This window comes from Phocoena phocoena, chromosome 8 (genome assembly GCF_963924675.1).
Source record: "Phocoena phocoena chromosome 8, mPhoPho1.1, whole genome shotgun sequence".
Classification (NCBI taxonomy): Eukaryota; Metazoa; Chordata; class Mammalia; order Artiodactyla; family Phocoenidae; genus Phocoena; species Phocoena phocoena.
In genome coordinates, this window is record NC_089226.1 from 3,031,096 (window position 1) to 3,058,523 (window position 27,428).

Genomic DNA, 27,428 nt, shown 5'->3' on the forward strand with positions numbered 1-27,428 from the left:
TCCCCCCCCCCCCACACACACACTCTCAACCTTCCCTCTTTGAGCCTGTGTAAGTCCTTGGGGCTATAACCCAGCCACTTGCCTCAAGGGGCATTTATTAAATGTGTACTTTGTTCGAGGCACTTTCCGGGTGCTCAGGGCAGGAGTGTATGGGTGTGAGCGAGGAAGGGGAGGGGACCTTAAGGAAAAACAATGACGCAAACATGATCCTTGTTTTCAAGGAGGCTTCGGAGTTTTTCACGACTCCTTCCATTTTCCAGTTCCATAAAGGTCCTGCTTCCTAAGGCAAGCGTCTGTGATGGTGTAGAGTTCCTAAGGTCTGTCTGTCAGTGTCAGCCACTCTCAGCAGTAAGTGTGTGCATGGTGGGGAGGGAATGGGGTGGGGGGGCATGGGGCGTGGCTGCAAACGTACCCCCTGGTGCTACCGACTGGGCCACTGGGGCATCCATCAAACTCCCTCACAGAACAGTGTGACTCTCAATCTTTTTCTGGCCAATAATAAAACTTTCGCCCGCCGACGCCATCTCCTGCAACAATACCTACTCTGCTGTTTGTGATACCTTCTGCTACTGTCTGTGCAATTCCATTTCCTTTAAAAAATGCTGTTTGTATCCAGCAGTTTGAAGATTTTCATATATAGAACCAACAGAGGAAACAACCACCATCATTTCCTTTTAGAAAGAAAGAGGGAAAAATAACATAAAATAAAAACAACTTGGTGTGACCAAGCTGTGTCACAGCACGGGGGGCCACCCACCCCACTGGCCTCATCCCTCAGCCGCCGGAGCCTGTTTGGGTCTCCCTCCAGCCTGTCCTCTTCCCACCACTGCCCACCGACCTCGCCCTTCCCAGTCGGGACCCTGACCCAAGCTGCCCTCTGTCCTGCCTTCTCCCAGCTCCCTTCCCTTCTCTCCCTTCCCTGCTCCTTGTCGCTCTCACCTACCATCCACAGCTCTCCCCTTCCCTCTGGGCTGCTGGAAAGGAGGGGAGAGGAGGCTGGAGGAGCCTCTGGACCTGGAGCTTACTGCTGTGGACCTGCCATTCAGGGGGATGAAGAGAGCTGGGAGTGAGAGCTGGAGAAAAGACCAGCAGAGGATCTGGCTCCATCGCTCGGGGGCTTCCCCTCTGAGGTAAAGGAGCAAGGATGTGGTGCACTGTTAAATACGGTTTTTTGTTTGTTTGTTTGTTTTGTTTTTTTAACATCTTTATTGGAGTATAATTGCTCTACAATGGTGTGTTAGTTGCTGCTGTATAGCAGAGTGAATCAGCTATACGTGTACATATATCCCCATATCCCCTCCCTCTTGCGTCTCCCTCCCACCCTCCCTATCCCACCCCTCTAGGTGGCCACAAAGCACCGAGCTGATCTCCCTGTGCTATGCGGCTGCTTCCCACTAGCTATCTATTTTACATTTGGTAGTGTATATATGTCCACGCCACTCCCTCACTTCATTCCAGCTTACCCTTCCCCCTCCCCGTGTCCTCAAGTCCATGCTCTAGTAGGTCTGCATCTTTATTCCCGTCTTGCCCCTACGTTCTTCTGATCATTTTTTTTCTTTTTCTGTTTTTTTTTTAGATTCCATATATATGTGTTCTTAAAAAGTTTAAAAAAATAGCAGCTGTATTTTTAAAAAACTAGCTAACACTTAACCAGCACTTCTGTGTGCCAGGCCCTCTCCTGAGTGTTTACACATCAGTACATGGAAAACGTAATCCCCTCCACCGACCCTCGCAACGTTGACTCCATTTTACAAAAAGAAACTTTGAGTCACAGTTGGAAACCTGGGGTCCCACAGCCAGAAAGCGGCCAAGTCCGATTCTGAGCACTTGCTCCCTGTCTGGGAATCCGTCTGCACGGCTGCGTGTTGTCTGAATGCCCAGCACCTGCTCTGCTTATGGGGAAGCAGAGAAGGGCCTGGGAAGCATGGAGACAGCGGAAGCAAGAGATGCAAAAACACAGACCTCAAAAGCCGGGGGTGGGTGTGAGAGGCTCAGAGGAAGGGGAGGGGAATGGGGTGCAACGAAAACACAGAGGGTATCAGACACAGGCATTAAAGGCGAGATGTGGCATCAGAAACCCAGGGCTGGCTGGTGAGAGAAGAAGCCAACAAGCTGGAAACCACAGAGGTGGCTGTGACGGCCATGTCCCAGGTAGGTGTTTAGAGCATCTGCAGTGGGCTCTGCCTTCTTTGAAGGCTGTGTGAGGGATGGCATATGTGCAGTGCCAGAGAGCTAAGATGCTGGTCTTAAAATAAAGCAAGCTTAGCAGTGGATGGAACCTTAAAAAAACTTAGAGGAGAAAAAAGCCAAGGAAAGCAATAATCAGGAGCTAATTTTCTGAGAAAATGTATTATTGGAACAAAAGCAAAGAACAAACAAAAAAACAAACCCTAGTCCTATTCAATGGGAAAATGATTTGAAATTTTAGCATCAGATGGCAAAGTGAAAATTAGGAAATTGTCCTGGCCAGATGGAACAGACAGACTCATCTCAGTTGAGAATCACAGTGAAAGTGTTGGATACAGGCTCTCTCAGCCGCCCCTGAACCGGCTGCCCCCAGGCCACCTACCTTGCACGATGAGGTGCACCCGGGAGGTCTTGGGGTGGTTGTCCGTCTGCACGGAGCAGGTGTACGGGCCCTCGTCGTACACGTCCACGTTCTGGATCTCGATGCTGTACTGGGTCTGGGTGTTGCTCAGGAGGACCACGCGGGGGTCCAGACACCACTTGTCGTTCCCGGCGTAGAGGATGGTGCTGCGGTTCAGCCAGGCCACCCGGGTGACCCGGTTGTCAATCGTGCACCTGGAGGGAGGACCAGACGGGTGAGTCAAGGGACCGCAGAGAAACGGGAGCCATCAGGGTCTTCTTGGCAAGGCTGAGATGCCTGGTCACCGTGCCTTGTCTTCGTCCCCTGCCCCCAATGTGTACACGCACACCTCCTGTTTGCTTTGGCCTGGGGGGCACTTTCTGGAACTCAGCGTCAGAGGTCTTGCAGAACTGCAGCCTCAGAACATTGGCTATTTCAGACTTCCAGGTCCTGAGTGATTCTGTGCTTCTGAAAACCCCTGAGCACAGGACTATTTCGATACCCCTAACTATTCACTAGTTATAGCCTGGAACCATCATCCGTCCTCAGAATGGCTGGGCCCTGGGACTACCCCCATCCTCCCCCCGCTCTGGGATTTCCATGAGGTGCATGACGATAATCCCTCACATTGCTTTCAAGATGTTCTGGGTGTACTAAGTTGCTCAATACTCAAAACAACCCTGTGAAGAAGGTTCCATTGGTAAAAAGAATTGAAGAACAGAGACACTGAACGCTTCTGGCAAATGGCACAGATAACGTGCGCTAGATCAGAAACCCAGCTTTTAACTACTAAACATTCTTTCTCCCATCTCAGAATAGCGAATTCCAACAGAAGGCTTTTGAAGTCAAAACTAAATATGGACCCACCACCATTGCTATTTCTCCTCATTATACCCAGGGGCAGAAATGTTCAATTACTGCTAGACTAAAGGCATTTTCCAAAATCTCAAAATGGTTCGTACATGTAAAAATAGACTTTCTTTCTTTTATTTTTGCATCTGGAGTCCCCAAATTGTGGAAGCTCCCTTCTCTTTTCCTACACTTTCAAATTTCCCAGCTACTCTGGCCAAATCCTCATCAAATCTGTCTGCATTCATTTCCCTCTCTAGCCACAGCGAGTATGTTTTACGGCCTGAGGCTAAATTTCACAAACAGTGTCCTGATCCTGGCTATAATGCTGGAAATAGCAACTTAGCCACGGCAGGTACAGTGTTGCCTCCAATGTAATCATGCTTTTGCGGGGTACGAAGTACGTTTACATCCACCCTGTCTCATGTGATTCTTGCAGCAAACCGGTGAGATAGATGATCTTACCCGCCCATTCTCCACTTTAAAGATCAGGCCTCCAGGGTCGGAAATGGTCTGGTGACTTGCCTCAGGATAGGGAGCTAGGGAGCGATGGAGAGTCAGACCCCTCAGCCAGGTTCTAAGTCCTGGTCCTGGGTGCCCCTCAGGATGTGCAAAGGTGAATGTTTCAGGCACGGTTGCTTCCACCGAATTCTCATAATTGTCTGTGACCATAAAAAGCCTGAGATCTGCTGCCGGCTACACCAGCTTCCCCAGGCAGTGCCTCTCGAGATGTGCTCTCCAGTGCTGTGCGTCCTTTCCACTCGTACTTGTGTAAATGTCACATGATCATCGCCGGGCCTCTCAGGCACAGGCGGAAAGGCTTGCTGAGAGGCCCTGTAGGGAAAACCGCTCAACCAGAAACACCTCTGCTCAGCTGTCCAGCCTTCTTTGTGCTGCTCACTGCGTTTTTTGGACAACGAAGAATAGAAATGATGGGAAACCTGACCAGGGGAGTATTTCTGAAAGCGGGCATGGACCACTCGCATCAAAGTCACAGGAGGTGATTTTGTTACCGATTTTCTTGTCCTACTGATTCAGAATCTTTGGGAACTCAGAAACATGAATTTCTAACAATACCCCGGCTGGGTCAGACACCCACCAAAGTTTGAAAAGCAATGGGGTATATAGCAGGGTATCCAGGACCAGCCGCATAACCTGTGGATCTCAGTGCAAAACGCAAAGGCAGAGTCCTTTGCTCAAGGACTATTAAGAATTTCAAGATGGTGAGAGCAGGGCATTTAACAAGTGCAGGGTCCTGTGCGAATAAACACACACCCTGAAGGGATGTCCCACACTTCTGTGCTTGTAACTCTCTTCGGGATCTTACTTAAATATGCATTCTGATTTGGAAGGTCTGGGGTGGGGCCTGAGAGTCTGCATTTTTCATAAGCTCCCAGGAGATGACAATGCTCGTGGCCCCCAGACCATCACTTAAGGAGCATAAAGCTAGAGGGAACCATACGCACGTGAGGGTTGGAGAAGCACTGAGCTAGCCCTTCACTATGTGAAAGTGTGACCAGAAAACCGGCAGGTCGTCATCGCTGCGGAGCTTGTTTGAAACACAGACTCGGGCCCCGCCTCAGATGTAACGAACGAATCTGCATTTTCATAAGCTCTCCGGTAACCAGGACACACATGTGGTCTGGACCGGTCTAGAGTGAACTCCAAGACTTGCTGTCGGCTGTGATAACAATATCCTGAACATACCACGAGACTGAGCAAGAGGTAGGGAAGAGCAGCTGATGCGGGAAGCTGGGCCTCCCTGATGCTGTACTTGCCTTGCACACCTGATGCTCGTCCTCTCAGGCTACCTCACTAAAATGTGGATGTGAGCCACCACGGTGTGCACCCCCTTAAGAACAACACACTCCACAGCTCGCTTTGCCAGCAATGTAGCTGGGATGTCATTCATATTCATGACTTTAAGGGCAGTCACTGCTCTGAATTTTGCTTGGATCCAAGGGGAGGAATTGGTGAAATTCATATTCACAACTGATGTTTATTGAGTGCATATTACTATATGCTAGGTATCCTGTGAGTCTATGGTATGTGCTATTTTATCATCTTCAAAAAACTTGGTTGCGTTCACCTATGACGGCCAATTTACAGACGAGGTTAACTGAGTCTAAGAAATATTATCCAAATGAACTAAGATCACCCTGCAGAACCAAGATTCAAACCCAGTTTTTGTTTGTTTGCTTATTTTCCCCCAAAGTCAGTGATCTTCAATGTCCTTATCCAGGGCTTCCCAAAAGTCCCTACAACATTTAAATTCAACTCTCTGTAAGTCCTGACAAAGTACAGATTGCTGGGTCACTACCTGGTCTGGGGACCCCAGTTTGAGAACCATTAATTTAGACATTTCACTGGTTTCTGGTGACACGAGAGCCGCAGCGCAAGTGGGCACTAGGAAGTGACTCTCATTTGAAACACTTTTCCACTACTTTACGGGAGAGAACTTTCTTGCAACCAATGTGCCCTGGGAAGCCGGAAGCAGAGTCCCATTTATTTTGTCCTCCAGCAGCTGAAATTTGACCAAACACCAGGTGAGTGGCAGTGGGGCAGGAAATGCTGATCAACAACCTCTAAACTGCTTGAATAATTGTTTCTGATGCCCACAATGGGGGCATTTCACAGCCTCTCGGTGAACACGAGAGGACCGTCCTGGGCTTCCTTGTGAGTGTCTAATGATTGGAAATTGAATGAAACGGTAGTGGTCTCACCACACTGCACCGCACTCACAGGGCCAGAGATGTTCATTTGCAGAAGCACTCATGCTCCGACACAGCCAATTTCAGCAGTTATGCGGCCCCTGTGATATACTACGCTGAAAAGCCGGCAGAGCTTCCGCCCTGGTTCGGGGGACATCGAAGGTCATGATTAGAGGTCCAAACTGTCATTGCTGGGTATCAGTCTTGCTGTGTCTCCACGGAATTAATGTGGCTTCTGAGAGATGAGTCACAAAGGTAACTTGGTGGCCAACTCCTGCCACCTCCTCATACCAGCCCTCATCTATCCGTCTCATTTACAGAACGATACACAGGAGACAATTCTCCAAGTATTAAAAAAAAAAAAAAGTGGACGTGAGCATAACTGCAATCTCAGGCAGAGCTGATGCTTTGGTTAGTGGGGAGTTGGCGGGGAGACCAGGTGGGAAATTCAGTCAACAGGTTCCCTTTTTCCAGAGACAGCCCTTAGTTCACTTCTACAGAATTACTCCTAAAACACACGTATTTCATGCTATTTCAGCTCCCTCAGGAAGGGGGTCAACTATAGAATTAACCGGAAGTGAGCAAGGCTTCAAACTCAACCCTCCCTGACTAACCCAGATAAGTGTAACAAGACATGGCCACTTGCCACTGAGGAAGGAGTCAAAGGTCAGCCCGAGGCAGGCCAGGAAGAGAAGTGCAGAGTCAGAAAGGATTGGAGATGGCCTGGCCCAACCCTGAAGATCTCCACCCCTTCCCCCCACAGTCTTGAGATGCACCAGGCACCCACCCTGAGCATCCTCTCCTCCGTCCGTCCCACCACGTATGCAAAGAACAGAGGAACAACCTCTGCACACACAGGGCTTCTGGATTGAGCCCGGGAACTCCCCAAACTCCAAACATGTCTCCTCTCAGAGCCTCAATGCCTGACCTCACTTGCATCCATACTCGAGCCAGGGCCCATCAACTTTCCCTATATCTGTAAGCGATCCTCCCCTCCCACAGGGCTGGCGGCTCTCCGCTCCTGTGTGTGGTCCCCATGGACAGCCCACAGCCTGGCCTGTGCAACATCCTGACAGAATCCAGACAGAGAGAGAGTGCCTGGGAGGGGCAGGCTTGTTTACCATTTCACTGCTGAGCGAGTGTCCTTCTCAGTCTGTCTGTCTGCACCCTGCTCCCTTCCTTGGAGAAGCTTCTTCTTACAGAGAACAGGCCTGTTTGAACACAGGCCGTCAAGGACATCCAGCCTGCACAGATCATCAATGCATTCTCTTTGATGATGTCTGGTCAGGTGTGGCTGACCAGAAGGGGACCATCCACGTGCAGCCACGCCAGAACACGCACCTGAGCACAGTGCACGGTGGAGAGAACTGACACACCTGAAATTTTCTGCAGCTGCGCCGATTGTGCCGAAGCTCTAAAAATGCAGCCCTCTGTGCCCTTCATCTCCTGCTGATGAATAGTGGCTTTATTACAGTTGCCGCATTTGTACATAGAGGAATAGCAAAAAAAAAAAGATGAAGCAAGGCCCAGGATGAGTGCGGCAGAGATAAAACACGGAAGTGCGGATTCGGGGCCTCGAGCTACTTTTGGATTTTAGAGGAAAGGAGAAAAAGAGACAGAGACAGAGAGAGAAGGAGGAACCTGGAAATTGGAAGAAAAATAAAGCAGAAGTATCTGCTTGGCACCTTCTAAAGACAGACAAAGAGGATGCTGAAGTAAAGAAGGATTCTTGAAGAAAGAGGGAACGATTCCGGCTTGGCCTTTCTTAAACGCACCTGCCTGAAGATCTGAGGACTCTAATGGACCAGAACAGTGAGTACTCCAACCATCCCTTCTCTCAAACGGCCCTTTAACTGCCTTTGAAAAGCAACACATCTCCAGCAACATTTGAGCCTACAGAGAAGTAAGTGCTTCTGCCCTTCGTTGCTCCTGATCACAATCTCCTCTTATCGCTCAGAAATGGTCCCGCGGTCCAGCTGCCCCGTGTTTTGTTTCTCTGAGCATTTGGCTTGTGCCCGGCCCCTCCCCTCAAGCTTCACAGCAAAGCATCACAGGTGGTTGGTTCGGAAGTACTGACACCCAGCTCGACGGAGTTGGCCTGTGCATCTTCCAGGTCTGCTTCTGTGGGAAACCAACAAACAGACAAACCAGGATGCTTCATCACCGGCCTGCGGAAAACTCAGCAAAAACCACCTGTCCCCTGAGCTCTTTGCTGGAGGAGCAGGCTGACCGGGTGGGGTTGCTAACTTTGACCCTGTTGGAATCTAAGCTCGTGTCACTATGTGTGAAATTGGCTTGGGTTACCTAGAGACACAAACACTGAACTCACACGATCCACACCGGCCTCACAGCTCTCAACCACTACTGTTTTTGCTTCACATGGAAAATGGGATGTGTGCTATGGAATCTCTCTTAGTCATGAAAATAAGGCCAAGGCTGATCACGCCTCGGTAGAAGCAGAAGGAGAGCTTATGATAGACGGGAAAGGACCAGAGGAAACCTCGGCTGTGTCCATGGTGCCCCGTGAGTCCACACTGCTGGTGGAGGGCAGGGAGGAGGAAAGAGCCAGGCCCTGAAGTCGGGCGGCTGGAACCCAAGTGCCGGCTCTGTTCTGCTGCCTCTCAACAAGTCACCCGAACTCACTGAGTTTCACTTTACTCGCCTGGACCGGAAATAAATTTTCCTCCTGCATGGGGTTAATGGGAAGATTAAACGGAAGCGTGCATGTAAACGCATCGCCTGGTATGGAGTAGAAACTCAACAAATAACGGATCGCACCATCTATCATACACATGGCCTTCTCAGATCTACATGTTCATTACATTTGTCAGCAGATGGTAACTTCCAGAAAGGCAAGGGCCATACCTATGTTTCTCATGTACCTTTATATGTCAGATTGAGTAGAAAATAAGCACTCAATAAATATCTGTTGACTGATTAATTTTTTTAAATTAAAATCTCCCACCTTTCACAAACTCCTGAGAAATGAAAGGGCAGGAGCCCATGTCCAGTAAAGGCCCAGGCCATGAGTCAGCGCCAACCTGCACTTAGAAACACGCCCCCTGCACACACACCCCTGCACACACACCCCCGCACACATGCTTGCTCTTTGTGGGAATCTGTCACCTTTCACCACTCTAATGTCCTGGGGACGAACCAAGAAGGCCTGGCTGTGTGGACCCCTGAGGAGGGCTCTCGATAAACCCACCCACCCCTCTGCCCGTCCTGTAAGAGTCGAATGACGCGGCACCATCGCAACGCAGACTTGCCAAGTCAGGCGGGCCATGACTCCTCTGAGACAAATGGTGTGCCGCTGAGATCTGTACTGGTGACAAAGCCCAATACTGATTCCAGTGCTGGGGGAGGCTTGGGGCTGTTCAACAGGTCATTTCACATCTGTAAGCTAGAGCGCCCAAAGGCCATTTCTTTATTTCATAGCAGGGTGTTACATCCATGTGGTGAGAAAGGAAGAGCTCTGGACTGACTGACGATCCTGGTGAAGCGGCATCTGGATCCTGTTACGGACCACAGACCAAAGCAGTGGCACCTTTTTCTCCCTCGGTGACCAGAGCCAGGCAGCCCGGGGGGGTGGTTTCTTTCCATTCCCTCCCTTAACGTACCCAAATAGTCCAAACACACATGAGCGTCTCCTGAGTCCCTGCGTGGGGACCAACGTTTCCCAGGGGAGAGAGCCCAGAAGGGCCGAGAGGTGAGCGGAAATTCACTTTGGACTTCATCTGCCCTTTGACCCTGGGCTCCAGCGCACAATCTCCTGCCCCATCTCACCTCCCACCCCACACGCTCCAGACGGGACAGGAACTGGATATACTGGACGGCTTCTCACTGTTTCCAGAGCACACCGTTCACTATCAGAATTCAGGGACCCCCTGTACTGGGAACGCCCTTCCCTATTGTTTATTAGATAAATTCCTATTTCCCTATCAGAGCCAACATTAGAGGTTATTTTGTATGCCAACCATATTTCCTCTGCAAATTTTAATCCCCCATGAATGTTCGCTAGACATACTTTATCCTGGTGTGTGTTGACGGCAGTCTGTCCATCCCCCATCTACCTGTAATATGGTGGGGGGAGGAGGAGGCATATATCATGTGTTTCTCTATTGCAAGGATTCTTGGTTACTTTCAAGGCAATCTGGGCCTTGTGAGAGTTAAGGTGGCCTTGGAGGTAGGAGGGAGCTTGCTAAATACAACAGAGCAGGGCACAGCATTTCAGGCGGAGGGAAGGGCACAACGAAAGCACAGTGGAACTGTGAAAGGATACCAGCATATTTGCAGAAGGATAGAAATTTGGTCTGTGCAGAGTGTAAGGCTTTGGTAGAAGAGAAAAGTTAGGCGAGTTGAGGCCAGTGAATGAGTGTCCTACTCTTTCTGTGCCCCCTCCATCCACTGCAGACTGACCAGCGTGGGCCACATCAGCTGGCTCCCCGACCTCCGGCCTCCCACTGAGGTCAGCTGATGGGAAGGAGAGGGGATGCCACAGGCCGTCCACGTCCCTGTCAGAGGTCACAGCTCCTGGCCGGGGTCCTCTGTCCCTGGTGGGAGCCGAGATCTCCTCTTTCCTTCACTTGAGTCCTGGAGGCATTAGCCACTCCCTCCTGTTCCAGCCCCGGGGTCATGACTAACCCTTGTGGTCTTTCCTGCACTTCGGCTGCAACTTTGTAAGTATCCACACGATTAAACTCCCCTCCAATGTGCCATCTTTTCCCTGTAGGAACTATTGCGGCACCCGTGTGACAGACTGTTCCCTTTATCCTGAGGACAAGAAGGACCAGAGAACCGAAATGAAGAGCTCTGCAACGGCCACCTGAAAGAATCGCCAAATCACAGAGGACCACGAAGCCTCCGAGCCTAAGCCCCTCCCCCTTCTACAGTGGGTGGCCCTCCGTGGGAGGGAGGAGTTGGGGAGAAGAAACCCGGATCCCGGCAAATGAATCTCTGCTTCTTCTTGTCTGTGTCTCCGATCGATCCTGTCATCCTGTCCTTACAGCTAGACCATGTAAAGCCCACACCTGAGATGGGGTTTCATCCTGGAGGTGGCGGACCAGCCGGCAGGATAGCAGCAGGGGGATGTTGATCAACCCAGACACTGTTTATAGTTACACTTTGAAAACTAAGACTCACTCAGGTAAACTGGGGTTGACGGTGCGTACTAGGATGCCCTGTCATGCTGGAAAAGGGGTCTGGGAAGTACCTGGTTCCTCTCGAGCCCAGGGCTGGGGAAGACGTGCCAGCCTGGCAGGCCCTGTGCCTAAGAGGCAGCTCAGACGAAGCATCTGTGTCCCTCCCGGTCCCATCGCTGGGGCTGGTTCCAGATCCAGCTCCCTGTCTGGACGCACTTGAGTCAAACCTGGATCCTGCCTCCAAGGCCCCGCCTTTCATCACAAAGAACCCCCTAGAGTGAGGACTTGAAACACCAGTGTGGGGAGGACCTCAGGGCTCAGGAGGCAAAACCACACCCTGGAGTAGGGAGGGGCGGGTCCAAGGGGACGTCCCCTCCTGTGCGGGGCGTGGCTGCAGTCAGCCAGCCCAGCCCCTCGGGGCCCTCGTGTCGTGTCTGTGCTGCTGCCAGGTTTCTGTGTCAAGAGCCCACACCTGCCGCTCTCCCTGGAGGCTGTCTGCAGGCTGCGGTGCCTGGGAATGTGTGCGCTCCCAGGGTGGCGGCAGCGGGCTGGCCGCGGGAGCAGGTGGCCGAGTCTCGCTGCAGGTCCCGTGGGAGCCACCCTCAGGACACCTGCCTGAAACTGAGCCTCCACGTGGCTTCCTGGCTGCCCCCACCCCTTCCCCGCTTCCGCAGTCTCTCTCCGGGGGGCACTCCCTTAAGAAGTCACTTCCACACAAATTCGCATCTCAGGGCCTGCTTCTGGGAGGCTGCAGAGAAGAGCTGTTTACCGGCGAAGTGGGGAGGGAGGGGGGCTGAGAAGAGCCGGCCGCCAGAGGACACGGGGAGCAGGGACCACCCAGGGGCGCCGACGCCACAGCACGGTTGCCAGGGCAATCCAGCCAGGCCAGAGCGCCAAAAGGGACCCCTGCTGGAGGTGTCAGGAGGGTGGAGGTGGAGGAAGGCGCGCAGACTGGAAGTCTTGGCAGCGGGGAGTGAGCCCTGAGCTCGCCTTGAACTGAACGTACATGCCCACGAGCAGAGGGGAGGAGAGGGAGTCCAGAGACGCGGCCGTGGCCACAGGGCCTGTGTTCAGGGTCTGGTCTGACAGACGCAGAGGAAGCCACGGTCACCGTGGAGGCCCTGGAGGGGCTGCTCTCATCCGAGGCCAGTTAGGAAGGTTGGGGCAGCCGGACCATATCACGAAAACCACATTTGAGGATTTTCAGGATTTCACGCGGGAGAGAGAAGATAAGGGGGGACAGAGACAAGGTGAATGCCGAGGTTTTCCCTTCCCAGGAGGGGGTTCCTACCACAGTGTGCTGGGGCTCGTTGCTAGTGTCAGACATCTGACCCAACACTGTCCTACGGAGACAGGACCTACTGAACCTGGGCCAACAGGAGGGCTGTTCAGGGCATCGGTGGTCACAGGATCCCTCCTCCTTCCTCAGGCCTGGTCAGCAGCCTTTCCTCTCACAAGGCTCCTATCCCAGGCCCGTCCTTCTCTTTCCCATCACGTGAACTTCACTTCTAGTTGTGAGAAGTGAAGACGTAGATAATTTGAGGTGTAGAAAAATAGGTTTTCTGAATTATTCACTTGTTTGACCAACGTGCATTGAGGGTCTATTATGCACCATGCAGGCTGTTAAGCACGTAAGGGGTGTGACACAGGGTGAGGAAGACAGACACAGACATTCTGCTCCTGCGGAAGTAGAGCTAAGACAGGTCACTATCGAGCACGAGGACTTTTATGAGCGGACACTACGGGGTTTTGTACAGAAAATAAGCAGGTGTTGAGGAACCCACCGTGGTCTAAGCGACCAGGGAAGGTATTTTGCTGAGAACTTTGCAGATGGTGTACATTTGCTGCTTGGAGGGACCTGCAAAGTCACCTATAGATATGGACCCTAGAGACACAGACGTGCAGCTGCTTCCTTCTTAAGACCATCAGCTGTTTAGTTCAAAAAAGAGTGGGGATGGCAACTTGCATCTCCTGAGTCCTTAACCTGTGCTTTCTGGGGTTTGGTGGATTTGAAGAAAGGTTCTCCACTGAGCATTCTGAAAGCTCGACAATGCACCGGGTATCACTCAGATTTTAACATCATCTCTCCCATCTGGAAGCTGCCATGCACTGGTATAGTTCACCTACTAGGACCTCAGCTTGCACGTTCGTACTGAAGAGAAGCAGTGGCCATGCCCCGAGCTGCTGGCCTGACTTCCACGGAGTCAAGCTAGCTAGGTCCTCGTCTTATTATCTAATCTGCTGTGACAAGCCTGGGTCCCCAGTCCTTCTGTGACTCAGTTTTCCTATGTGTCAAATGGGGAAAAAACTAGTCTGTCCACTCAATCCCTATGGCTGTCAGAGGAAAGTAACATACAAGGGAAAAGTATAAAGGACTCTGGAAGAACAGGGACGTGTTAATGTTTACTATCTTCTGTGTGAAAATACAGATGTCCCCTCTCTTCAATATTATTTTGCAAGTAACTAAATACATGCCTACCTCACCCCGCTCAACATTTACTTACTGCGCTTCTACACTGGTGAGGATGCTGTGCTCACTTTTTAGAACAGAACATCTTCCTTACTGTCTATACTTTAAGGGCTTATCCTACAGAGAAGATCAGAGCCACTTAAATGAAAGAAAGCAGGGTACCTGCACGGGCAATTCAGTGACAAACGCTGGATGGACACGGAAACGACGGATGCAGTCTTAACCCTGACAGCACAATGCCCAGCCCTGAACCAGAAGCAGAGAGCTCTTGAGAGAGGGGCGCCCTCCGTCCCTCTGGCCACCTCCCCAAGCAGCAACAGGAGCAGGCACAGCCCTGATGGGTGAGGGGGGCTGGGGGAGGAGGCGGCCGGGGTGCAGATGCAGCCACGGAGTCAGCCCTCTCTTGGCTGGAGCTACGTCAGCTGATCCTAGCGAAGCAATATCCTTCAACCAACCCCGGGCAAGTAGTTATGCAAGTCCTTTACAGAACCCCCTGGTGCCTTTGCGATACTCTCTAGTAGCTGGTCTCTGTAGGAAGGGATTCTCACTGTGCTGGAGGAGAGCTCCTTCTTCCCCCGCATAAATTACTCCCTGATCTCGACCCTTCAACAAGCAGCTCAAATCACCCACAATCTCAATCAAGTGGAGCCCCTTCTGAATCTAGCCAATGGGGTGGGAGGGGAGATTCCGACCTTACCTCACCTGGATGGCGGCCATGCCGGCCTGTCCTAACCCCCAGCCTCCACCCTCTCCTTCTGCTGGAAGGACCTTTCTAGCAAATCCATTTGAGACTCATTTGTTCCAAAGCCTTCACTCGTGTCCACAGCCCTCCACAGGAAGGGCCAACAGTTGAGAACAGCTCACCAGGATGTCCCACCCTCATCAGACCCATCGCCTTGCACAGAAGCTGTATCACAGGGTGTGCCTGCGGGTTTCTTGCAGTTTCCGCAATGTGGATGCTCTCCCAGGACTCCAGACCATGTCCCACGCTGCCCCATCTGTCTCCCCACCTCCTCGCCACACACACCTTTCCTTCCAAGGCTCCCTTCCATCTGCCAGGTCTACGCTGACGCCCCCAGCCCATCGCACCTCTGTCCCATCACTCTCCAGGCCACACGGCCACTGTGAAGGCAAAGCCTGTGCATTTTCTTTCTTTTTTTTTTTAACCCCCGGCCTTGTCATGCCCAGCACAGTACCTACTCCATCCTCGCCTTCAGTCAGTGAATGCCCGCTGCCCGGAGGGAGGGCACACTGCAGGTGTACTCTGAGACCAAGCCAAACATGGGAACCTCTCCAACTGTTCTCCATGGTGACGCAGACCAGGCTGCCAGGGGCACGCCACGTGCGGCACACGGCGAGCCGCACCACCGGAGGTCACCACGTCACAGCTCAGGCTCCACGACAGCTTGCGAAGTGAGAAGGGAGGATGCAGCAGACATCTCCTAAGAGCTTTGGGGTGTTTTTGTTAATTAACCAGAAAAACAATAGCTCAAACTTTCCGATGCACGACAGCATGCAAAATCCTTTCGCGAATAATTACATCTCATGGAATCATCAAAACAAAGCCAGAGGCAGAGACGCAGCTCTAACCTCAGAGCCAGGACCCTAAAACGTGTGGTTTCTGGCAAGTCACTTCACCTCTCTGACCCTCAGTTTCCTCGTCTGTGCAAGACAGGCAGTCTCTGTGGGAACCCCAGCATGGTGGGACTCCCCAGGTCCGCTGCCCGAACCCCCATAACTATTTCCCGTCCTCTGGCAGGCAGGGCTGTCTGACACTCTTAACTGTCCCTCTCCTTGCCAAGGTGAGCAGAGGGAGGAAGGGTTAGCAGGTTAGAACTGAAAGTGTAGCCAAGCTGGGAAGGCAAAAATGCCAATTACGGAAATGCAATAAATGCAAACACGCCTTCGCTTCTTATGCAAATTCCTCAGAGAAAGAGGGCTATAAGTGCAAAGGAGCACATTTAGTTTCACCTCTAAGAAGGATCAAGTAATATGAACTAGAATTTAAATGCATGGAGTAAAATCAGCAACGTGATGGCTCCTTTGACGGTAATTATCAAGAGAATCACAGAAAGTCGGAGGATGAAAGTGTAGGATCTCCTTCCTTCCACTTGGAGACAGGACTCTTCCAGGCTCCCTGACCTTGTGGCCTTCTCTGCCCTATATGGTATGTCCTAGCATCTCCTCAACAAAGCTGGCCCGTTCTCACCTCTGAGCCTTTGTTTCTTTCCCCACTAATCAACAGAGTCCAGAGGCAGTGGCCCCGCCTTCCAGAGTAAGCCCCTTTTCTTTGTCATCCCTGGGTTCCTTTCACCTTCTGAGAATGTTTGGTACTAAAACGCATCTCCACTCCTAGAGTCCTAACAGGCTCTGGAATTGGGTTCTTCTAATTAAGACCAGGATGCCCTTCGGTAGCTTTAGCTTCATCAAAACCAGTTTAAAATGTTCAGTGACCAGCAGAACACCCAGAGAGAAAGGGGGTGGCAATACAGTTACATGCAGGAGCTAAGATTATTCTCAGTGAAAACCCTGAGTCAAACAGCTCAGAAAATTCGGGAACGGGGAGGGGAATAGAGGGAGGAAGGGTCAGGGAAGCTGCCGCCCTGCTGTCTGAGCATCGCCCACCGCTTCCAGGGATGAGGCCACTCACTTCTGGAACCTCCCGTACTCTTTATTGCCTTTCTGTAGAGGGATGCGCCCTCCAATTTGGGATGCCTGGTGGAGAGAGGCAGCTACTGCGTCTGTGCTGAAGAAGAACAAGGATCATAATAACAGAAGCCCAATTTTCATGTCCTGGCAAGTCTCCCTTCCATGACTTTGACGAAGAGCAGACGGGATGCTGTAGAGTCATCCAAAGCTGGCCTTGCTGCTAGGTAGGCATAGGAAACCCACCTAAGGTCTATATTTAGGAGTTCCACCTGAAAATATACTTCTACTGTCTTCAAAATGAGAAGAGAAACCCACGTGGTCTAAGTGATTGGATCAAGTTTCACAGAGTTCTGATATAGAGGCTCACTTAGATACCGCAAAGCTGAACTCAGACTCCCAGGGTCTGTTTGCGGCCCCTTTGTTATATCTTCCTGGGGGTAAAGTCAGACACCTTGGATCAAAACTCGTGTAAGAGGCTGGAGAAGCACGTTCTATGTTGGCTCTAAAACTGTCATTAGAGACCTGGCAGTAACAATGCTTCTCACACAATCGTGCATTAAACAATGTTGCCCTTTTGAGAAATGCACATAGTTTGGGACACCAAGTCCCTCGATGATGACCTCTGAACTTCTCTTTTAGAATACATGGCCAAACACGAGACATGGAAACAACCTAAATGTCCATCAACAGAGGAGTGGATAAGGAAGATGTGGTACATATATACAGTGGACTACTACTCAGCCATAGAAAGGAACGAGATTGGGTCATTTGTAGAGACGTGGATGGACCTAGAAACTGTCATACAGAGTGAAGTAAGTCAGAAAGAGAAAAGCAAATATCGTATATTAACACATATATGTGGAATCTAGAAAAATGGTACAGATGAACCGGTTTGCAAGGCAGAAATAAAGACACAGATGTAGAGAACAAACGTATGGACACCAAGGGGGGAAAGCGGGGTGGTGGTGGTGGGATGAACTGGGAGATTGGGACCGACATATATACACTGATGTGTATAAAATAGATAACTATTAAGAACCTGCTGTATAGCACAGGGAACTCCATTGTGCTGTACAGTAGAACACAACACTGTAAAATAACTATACCCCAATTAAAAAAAAAAACATGGCTAAACAGATGCTACCTCACTGCCCTCCCCCCACCCCCATGCTGCTTTGGCAAACTGTACTTTCCCAGGAGCGTTTTGTAAAGAAAAGGCTTCTGTGCCGTCAACACCAACCCATCCCAAGGAAACCTTCCCAGCACTGTCCTTGGTGATCTCCAGCCTCACCAGCTGTCTCTATCTATGTGATCTCCTGGCAAGTCAGTTTGGTTGGGTGAACTCCTACACCCACAACTATAACCCACTGGAAGATTTTTTTGTGGTTCCTGTTCCTGTATGAAGGAGCTCTAAACCTATACAGTGTGGAGCCAGTCAGTCCACACTGGCTGGGGAAGGTCCCTGGAGGGGCAGCTCCTGCCCTTTTGCTCTCTGCAGCCCCTGGGTAGTTTCTAAATTCTACTTCTGAGAGAGTGAGCTGGACTTGCAAGAGCTGAGATGTAACATTTTGTATGCATATGCAAAAGACATTTATTATCTGTAGGACATTGTTTAGAAATTGCTCTACTGTTTGATTTGTGATAAGTGATCAGTAAACATGTTTATCAAAGTAAATAAAACCCGTAGAGTGACTTCAATTGGATTCACATACATTAGTGTCTGGGAAACCTGAAAAGCCATCCTAAGAGGACCTGGTGTGTCACGTGCCACATATATCTCCTCTCCACCTCCCTCTCGCCCACCCCTCTGCACTCAGACCTCACCTACAACGCTGTCCAGCCTTCTTCCAAGTGCAAACTGCTGGTCACAAGCAGGGGAAAGCGAGGGACTTATGGGTGAGCTTGCCCAAACACAAGAACACCATTTGTCCACAAAAGCTTGAAAAGAGTGTCAAGCTTTCGGAAGGTCAATTCCTAAGGGAGAACCCTGCTGGGTCCATCACTTCCCAGAAGAAGGGTGGTGCTTGGGCCAGAGCTAGGCTCTGGAACTGCAGACCATAAACGTAAACATCACTAAGCCCGCCAGGATGACATCCTTTCTCCTATTAATAACACCTTCCTCTATTCTGCTCACCCCAGAAAATGAAATGAATGAGGCTTGGCTGCATGTGTAGGGGAGAATAAAACCCAGGATGGCAATAAATCGGAGTGCAGAGTGGCAGGCACTGTAATCCACCAAAATGACACTCTGGCTCAAGGAAAAGAACCTCTTTGGGGAACCAGTGAAGGGAATCGATGCCCATAAAAGCATCGAAGGCATCAGCGGCAACAGGAAAAAGAGATACTGTTGACTGGGACATGCGGCAGATTGCAGGTCGTAAAACAAAATAGAAAGTCATTAAGCGGTGGGCAAAGGGCAGGACTGCACGATGTGGATGTCATGGGAGACCACGTTATAGGGCACAGGACTCGCCATCAGTCAGAAGGTCAGAACCGCCAAGACTCCGTCTGCACAGCCCCGGGATCCCGTACAAAGGCCCTTCTCCATGCACAAATGCGGATAGAGGAGAGATGGTTAGTATTTATTGCCTCTTACGTAATAGGTCTATTTGGAAACACATTCTGACTGGCTTATCAGGGTATTAATACATCACAGGCATATTGAGCTGTATTCACTTAGGGTTTGGGTTGCTTGAACCAAAGACTTTCCTGGGAAATACGCCAAGGTATGTTTTCTGGAACTAGTCCCCTTTTCTGCCTCATTTCCACTTCTTAATCCAGCAGAGGGCAGAGTCAACCCATAAGACTCAGGCTCCGGGACCCTGTAGGGCAGTTCGAGGCAGAAGATGTCCTGGGAGAAGGGGTGAGAAAAGCAAAGACATGAATCAACTCTTCATCCTGTAAGGTGGATATGGGGATGGATGCTTCCTCGAACTCTCAGGACAAAAGACTGGGAGTAGGTAGGGCCAAAGAGGAGCCAGTTAAAGCGCCCTCAATGTGCCTGTCTGGGGAGCAGACTCGTGAGTCATTTCCATCACAACCCGTAAGTTAAATCACGCTTCATAGCGCGCAGGGAGCACCTCTGATGACAAAGGAGGGGGAGCTGGGAAGGAGACAGGATGGGAGGTTGAGACCAGAGAAGAGCAGAAAAAAAGGCGGGTTCCAAGGACTTCCATCAGCTGCCCTTCGCCTGCCTCTCTCTCTCCTCCCCGTCTGCACAGCTCTTTCTCCCCCTGCATTCCAATGCTCGCCCTCTGTCTCCTTTCCTTTCTCTGGCTGCCTTGGCTACCCTCTCCAGCAACTCTGTCTTGGGAAAAATAAAAGTAAAACCCAAAACAACTCCTGGGGGAAAACGACGTCGCTGGGAAGGCAAGCACACAGCCAGCGCTGGGGAGAGCTTTGATTTCCAATCCGATCGCTGCATTTTGTCAGCCTCTGCACACACACCGCAAACAGCTCGGCCCCATCTATCACAGAGGAGAAGGGGTGATGGAAGGAATAAAAGAAGGATTCACCTCTGTCTCCCGGAACGAATGGCTGGTGCAGGTGTCTCTGTCCCTGCACCTCGCCACCTCCCCATTGAGAAGTCACCGGCCACAGCTGGGCTGCAGCTCTACTGTCCGCAGCGCTCTAGCACCTACAGATTCCACCCACCAGATGCTTCTTCTGGGAAGAACGGATGGAGTCTGGATGCTCCTGATCTTGGCTGTGTCTGTATTTCTGTTTCCATCCACATACATCCACTCAGGTACACAGATGGCCAACCCCCCACTGAAACGGGTCTCCCACCACCCGCTTCAGGCAAGAGTGCTTGTGAGAACTCTCGGTGCTTACCACATGTGGTGTTGCACCTTTCCTGGGCTGTGTTCCTCCCTCCTAAGCCTAGACCACCTCCTTCCCTCCCTCCCTCCCTCTCTTCCCCCGCCCCGACACACACACACACACACACACACACACACACACACACACACACACACACGCTACAGTCTCTTCTCCCTTCCTGCATCCTGTGGGTGCATGTGATATAGTCTCACTCTCTCTGGTATCACTGGAAATATCCTTTATTTATTTATCATCACTAAGTTGCCAAAAAGTAATCTGCAACCCTACTGTGGACCAGTCAATGTGCTAGGGGCTGGGTACACAAAGGGGAATAGGACAGGGTGCCTGCCTGCTGTGTGGCCAAAGGCAGGGCGTGTTGGGGGTGGTGTTAATGCTTCTGAGCTTGGAGCTTGAAATGCACGTCAGACACACTTGTGGAATTCAAAAAAAAACTGCATTTTATAAATAGACCCCCAACCACAAATTCCAAATAAGTTCCACAGATTTTTTTTTTGATAAATAAAGCTGTGAACCATTACTGGGAGTGGCTGGAAAGCAGGATTTGGGTAGGAATCAGATGTGTGAAAAGCCTGCACAGGTGCACAAAGGCACCTTCAAGAAGGGTCTTCCATGTCACCGACCCTGAGGAATCTGAAATTTAACTTATGGTTCAAAGGGTTTCAAACAGGAAGGGAATGTGCTCAGATCTGTGTCCTGAGAGGGCCTCGCTGCCACAGGAGAGCAGACTGGGGGGAAGCACAGAGCATCTGCTTCCAGAGCACCCAGTGGTTCATCCCACCAGGTCTGCCAGCCTGAGGCAGGGCAGGGCCTGGGCTGGAGGGGAGGGACGGACACGAGGGATGTTCCCCCAGAATGGGGAGTGCGGGAGGGGCGGGGAAGGGAGGAAGGTACGGTAGCAAGAGGGGCACACAAGTCCTGGGCGCCAGCGGGCACTGGGCACGAGGACTCTGCACTCCCTCCACCCGCCCAGCCGCCCTGCTAGGCCACGGTCGGCGACGTCTCCGCTTCATGTATGTCTGGTGGCCTCCCTCCAGGAGACCCCTGCTCTGTAGCCAGGTCCCGCTGGCCTCTGGCTGGAGTGACGGGGTGACAGCAGGGCCCTCAAACAAGGGATGGGCCATGGCTGCAGGGGCCTCCGTCTGGGACATTAATGCCATGTGCCGCTCTCTGAGGATGCACACGGGCTGGCCCTGCCTCCTCACCCAGCCTGTCGAAGCCCTCGGGACGGGGGCCTCTCAGCTGAGCCTCAGAGGCAGTTCCCGCCAGCTGGTCCCCTGGCAGGTGGGCAGACACCTGTTGACAGGCGAACGGGACATGCACACAGCGCTCTCTATGGAAGGACGAGTCCTACTGCCCCTCCAGGAGGAAGGGCTGCGGGTCGCCTCCAGAGCACTGTCCTCGGCTCTTCTGCACTCAGACAGCTCGCGTCAGCTTTCCCCGTGGCTCTGTGCAATGAGACCCATAGACAGCTCATCACCGGAGCTTTTACAAGTGGGTGGGTCTCCCGGTGAGTCTTGCAGGGACGTGTATGGTTTGGGAGAGATGGCAGATTCACCTCCGGGTACACATTCGTGTGGAAGCACACAGGTGTGCCCCCTCCCCGCCACACAGGCAGTCATCTGTCCACCCTTGTCCCCAAACCACTCCCCACCCTCCAGCCCCTTCGCTGTCATCGCGTGGACAGTGCATTTTACATGAAGCTGTAAAACCTGATGACAGCTTTCCTTGTCAGTGTGGCCCTCGCTCTGATCCCTTGGTGATTTACAGCACTGACCCTCCGGCGTTGAGCAGCCTCATTACAAATGAGAGAAAAGAGACAGAAAGAAGTAAAGGGGGAGTCATGGTGGAGAAACAGGGGCGGGCGGCTGACAGGACGGGACTCAGGTGGGAAAGAGAAAAGCTGTACGGGAAGGCCAGAGAGCGAGACCGCAAGGATGTGATGTTTTAATGGGGAGAAAGGAGAAAACATAGAGACAGGTTTTTCCCTTCTCTGGGTTCTTCTTTGTTTCCTGTTGGATGAATGAGAGTCTGTGTGTGTGTGTCTCTGTGTGTGTGTGTGTGTGTGTGTGTGTGTGTATGTGTGTGTGTGTGAGAGACAAGCATCAAGAATCCAGTTCAAGGGCTTCCCTGGTGGCGCAGTGGTTGAGAATCTGCCTGCTAATGCAGGGGACACCGGTTCGAGCCCTGGTCTGGGAGGATCCCACATGCCGCGGAGCAACTGGGCCCGTGAGCCACAACTACTGAGCCTGCGCGTCTGGAGCCTGTGCTCCGCAACGGGAGAGACCAAGACAGTGAGAGGCCCGCGCACCGTGATGAAGAGTGGACCCCGCTCGCTGCAACTAGAGAAAGCCCTCGCACAGAAACGAAGACCCAACACAGCCCAAAAAATAATTAATTAAAAAAAAAAAAAGAATTCAGTTCAGAGCAGCGCTGCGACAAGCCCTACACCTGGAGAAAGTCCGAGAAGGATGGGACTAAGCGTCCTTTAGCAACACCAGCTATGGAGCCCGTGAGGTTGAGTCAGTAGGCATCGGTGCCGGAAGGGGCTGGTCTGCTCTGCATCCCCCCGGGATCTCCCAGGCAGCCCCACCGGCCCTGCCCACTTTGGGGCTGCACTGTTGATACCGCCGGTGTCTGTACTGGCTGCCCAGGGCCGCAGCGGGGCGGGAGGGGCCCCCGAGCCCATTCACAGAGGGGACCCCTGTTTTTTCCCCCCGGGTGGGTGAGGCACATCCTTAGGTTCCCTTAACAAATTCCTGAAGTCTGACAGTAGGTGGCACTGGAGGAACCCAGGTTTTTTGTTACAAACATTTGTTCCCATGAAAACCCTGTTGATTTGACTTTAACAGCCCCAGGGGAGGCTGATTTTGCTGACTGTAGAGTTGCCTAAATCAAGCCAGTCGGAAGAGAGTCTTACAGAACGGTGCAGTGGGAACCCACACACGCCTCTCCAGGTCCGAACTCCGGGAGGCGCCCTCCTCGGCCTCCCCTGTTGTGTAGCTCATCCCGCTGTTCCCTTTCAGGCAGGGAGTACTGTTCATCGGAATTCTCAGCCTTGGCAGGGTCCTAAGCTCCCCAGCCCCAGATCTCCCCAGAGATGCTGGCACTGGGCCCTCCATCTCCGGCAAGGGCTGAGGCCAGCACACAGCCCCCAGCAACTGTTACGGAGAGCTTCCCCAAACAGGCCCTTCCATGCCTACGGCACTTTACCTACATTTCAAATTCACAGGCAGGTGTCCCGTTCCAGGTTCGTGCACAGAGGCCGAGGCTGCACTGAATGCCAGCCCATGGTGTCTAGGTTATTAGCTATGTCTGCGGAAGGCAGGTAATGTGTGTTTCTCCTTTGTGTAATCGCCACTAATGGCACAGGCAGAGAACGAAGCCATCTTCCTAAACACACGTCAGAGGAATAGATTTACCAGGTACAAAAGGCGAGGAGCAGAAGAATTGAACTCTAACGCTAACATGTTTGCGGAAAAGTGATGCACTTAAGTTATTATGTATGAAAACGATCGGCAAAACTTGTCAGTCTGGGCTCCTTAGAGAGAGAGGATGAACAGAATGAGTGGGTCCGCTGGTTGGAAAAGAGGACCACGGAGCTTGTGGGGACATCGATTACACGTGGGAGAGGAAAATAAAACGAGAACTAAAGCTTCTGAAGTCGAATTTAAGAGAGAAACGGGAGGGGATTTCATAGGTCAAAGGGGGGACAGCAAGAATAGAGCTCGAAACAGGATCCTGTAATGGACCAGCTTTTCACTTGTATTTTCTGTACTTCACAGTCCTTTTACTTAAATAAAAGGAGCCAGGCATTTTCTATGTAGTCCCTCACCGCCTGCATCTCATCGTGCCCCTGGTGACCCTCCCTGTTAGACTGCAGTATCCCTGGCGACTATGGTTTTATACGTTTGGGTTTATATTTTACTTTTTATACTTGGTCCTTGATGCTGGTTTGTGTTTTAAGAGCAGGGCATTAACACCATGACCCCGATTTAATATTCAAAGCAAATGAGGTCCCAGGAAGAAGGGCGTGTGGGTGTCATCACATAGACCATCTGGTGATTAAGATGAATTACACTTCCTCAGGCTCGTGGAGTGAATGCTACTTCTCTGTCTCTAAAATAAGAATAAAACCATGACTTTTTCTACTTTCTTTCCGTGGACTCTGCAAACTTTGAAGAGAGTTAAACCAGAGAAGCGTATCGAGAGGACCATGTGACAGATTCTGACAGCAGAAAAGGGTGTCAAAATGATTAACACAAGATATCAGATCATCAGGAAATAGATTAGGGCACATGTATACACACATACACACACACACACACACACACACACACACACACACACACACCACAATGTCCATTTCCATCCAGCCTCTCCTAACCTAGCTCAGCTTGTAGAAGCCCAGTCAGATCCTATCAAGGGCTGGCAGTGGGGTTAGAGTACAAATAAAGTATAAAGGAGATGCCGCATCTGTGGATGACCTAGAAAAGTACGCCAAGCTCCTTTGTTGCGATCGGCTTGCCTCTTGGGGGAGTCTGGGGGACGAGATGGCTATTAATCCTTGCAGAACCCTAGGAAGATAGGCAAATAATAGTTTCCTCCCATTGCCAGATGAGGAAAGAAAAGGAGCAATCAATATAGATGATCTGTCTAACGTAGTGTACAAATTCTCTTTTTAAAAGTAGCCAGAGATTTGATTCCCTACATGCAGTGATTAAAATTTTCAACATTGTAGGCAATCCCCCTTATTCCCCCAGCGAAGACCCTGATTTTCTCTTCAATCTTGTGGCCGTGCCTATGGTAGGAAATAAAAATCACCGGCTAGTGTCTCACGGGTCTCAGGCCATCGTTTCCAGGGAGACCAAACCCTGGCCAGGTGCTTGTCCCCTCCGCTCCCTCGCACTCTGCTGTCTTTTACCTTCTCTGAATCCACCAGCCCAGCAATCCCTCGGGAGAAGGGAACCATCCTGGCATCCTTTCAAAAATCTTCTTGGTCACATGTACTGAGAGAGAAATACAACATGTGCCTCTGAAGAAGCCATCAGCTCTGATCAGTTTTAAAGCCAGAGCTGTTCAACATGTGCAGAAAGAAAACAGCAACATAAACAGAGAGAGGAACAAAGACAGGAATTAGAAACATCATCAGCTGAGCTGTAAAACCAAGCTGTGATGGGCGGAGGCAAGCCGGGATCTGGCTGGGGCCCGATGCCACGGAGCACCAGTGAATTCACAGAAGCTCATTCTTCTCCCTTTCCTAGTAATTTCCCTGCTCCGTAGCTCTTACGGGGGGCTCCTTTACTGAAACATATATTCTTTAGACAGCCTGCTATATAAAATCCTTATCTCCTCATGAGCTAAGGCACAGTTGGTCTGCCATGGTGGTCCCAAGCCCCTTGATGGGCGAACTCGGTGCAGACCAGCAGCAGTGCTGCCTTGAACCTCACTCCAGCTCTGCCTTTCCACTGACAGGTGAGTCATTTCATAACAGCTTTGCCCGTCTTTGGCCTCGGTGCAGAAGGTCCCTAGAGCCCGTCAAAGATGGGCTTCCCTTTGGGAAGAGGACTGAGGCCACGGGACCAGAGGACTGCCAGCTCATTTCAAAGGGGGCTGAAAATCCCATTTCGGCCTCAGGCAGCAAAGGCAAAAGCATTTAAAGCATTAACCTGCGCTGACTCTTCACCCAGCTGCTTCCCAACTTGATTGAAGGGTAAGAAGGTTAATTCTTCCCAGGCTCATCTCCAGACTTCACAGACCATATCATGGCTGCTGGGGGTGGGGGACGGGAGGGGGGACTGGTCTGGCTGGACCCAGGCTTTGCAGGAGGCAGTGGTCATGCATTTAGCTGTCGCTGCTCCCGTCTAAGTCTTTGATATCAGAAGGGTCAGTCATGGGGTCAGGCATCACCTCCCCACATTCAGATACCAGGAGGACACGGGGAGCCGTGATCTGACCGCTGCACGATGTGCTCTGGACGATACGACCAACCCTGGCAGCAGAAGCCTCAGGATGGAAGGTCTCAGTAGGGACCACATCCAGAATGAGCATCTTCCATCCGCTTTGAGGGAAGACCACAGAGCGATAGGCCCAGGCGTGTTCAGTGCCACTGGGAATCCAGACGGCTGTAAGAAGGTGGAGAGGACCCACTGATGCCTGCGGGGAAGATGGCTTCGGTTTAGGAAGCAGAGAACAGGAGCCGCCCATGGGTGGAGGAGTATCTCTTCCTCCACTGGCAGTTGGAGAACCAGACTGACAGGGAGTGAGGTGGGCCAGGGGGGAGAGGCGCTTCTGCAGCTTCTTCTCTCTGCTCCTTCCCCGCCCCCCGCCAGCCCCTGCACCCCCTGGAGGACATCATCCTTAAAATATATTTCATTTCACAGCTGCATTATGGTACCACAAAATTCTGGGAATCCAATTTAAGAACAGATTACCTCCTCACTTACTTCATTTGAAGCAATTACATGTTAATTTTCATTGAAACCAGCCTAATGCATACCAATCTAATGGCGCAATCTCATTTGAATACTTAAGAGAACATCCACCGGGTTTGGGGCTCAGAGATTGATATTTAAAGGGCCACTTCATCATTCTTTTCCTTGGTGGGCTCTCGAGTCCCAGCCCCTCCCCGCAGCTCCTCAGCAGGGCAGTTTCTTGGGGAAAGGAGTACAGATCAGCTTGCTCCAAACTGCCAACAGGGGTCCCTAGAAAGGAAGCCCATGTTTGGGCATCTATCTCTTCCCTGCCACTTCTGCCCTGTATGTTTGCAAGGAAAACACCTCCACCTTTGCCTTCCTTGCAAAGTCAGGGTTCATCCTCTGCCATCTGCACAGGGAGGGGAGTGCAGTGCCAAACCCCAGCCTTTGCTCAGCCTCCGTCTACATCCATCTCAGATCATTGCTTACCACGTAACGTATTCTCAGCCACTCACCTAAGGAGGAAATAGCTTTCTAGACAAACCCTGCGCATTGATTTGAGCCACGGGTAATTAATAATACTCAGGGATGTTGAAATCAGCTGGTCTTTCAGTTTTAGAGCAGGGAAGTTGAAAAACGAGGTCTATCTGCTTAGTTTATGCATTTAAACTAAAGAAATTCGTGTTGGAAGCTACAATTTAATTTGATTGTAAGACTGTAAAGGACCCAGGACTACTGTGAACATGCTATATTGTGTGTGTTATA

General features: G+C 51.3%; 1 protein-coding gene across 4 annotated transcripts in view; it reads right to left on the reverse strand.

Annotated features, from left to right (window-relative positions):
- Positions 1 to 27,428, reverse strand: part of NTM (neurotrimin) — a 929,065-nt gene that overhangs the window by 184,383 nt on the left and 717,254 nt on the right. For all 4 annotated transcript variants that reach the window (XM_065882596.1, XM_065882595.1, XM_065882594.1 and 1 more), the window contains one exon: positions 2,570 to 2,802. In XM_065882596.1, the coding sequence (XP_065738668.1) occupies positions 2,570 to 2,802 (233 nt within the window). The remainder of the gene's footprint in view (positions 1 to 2,569; positions 2,803 to 27,428) is intronic.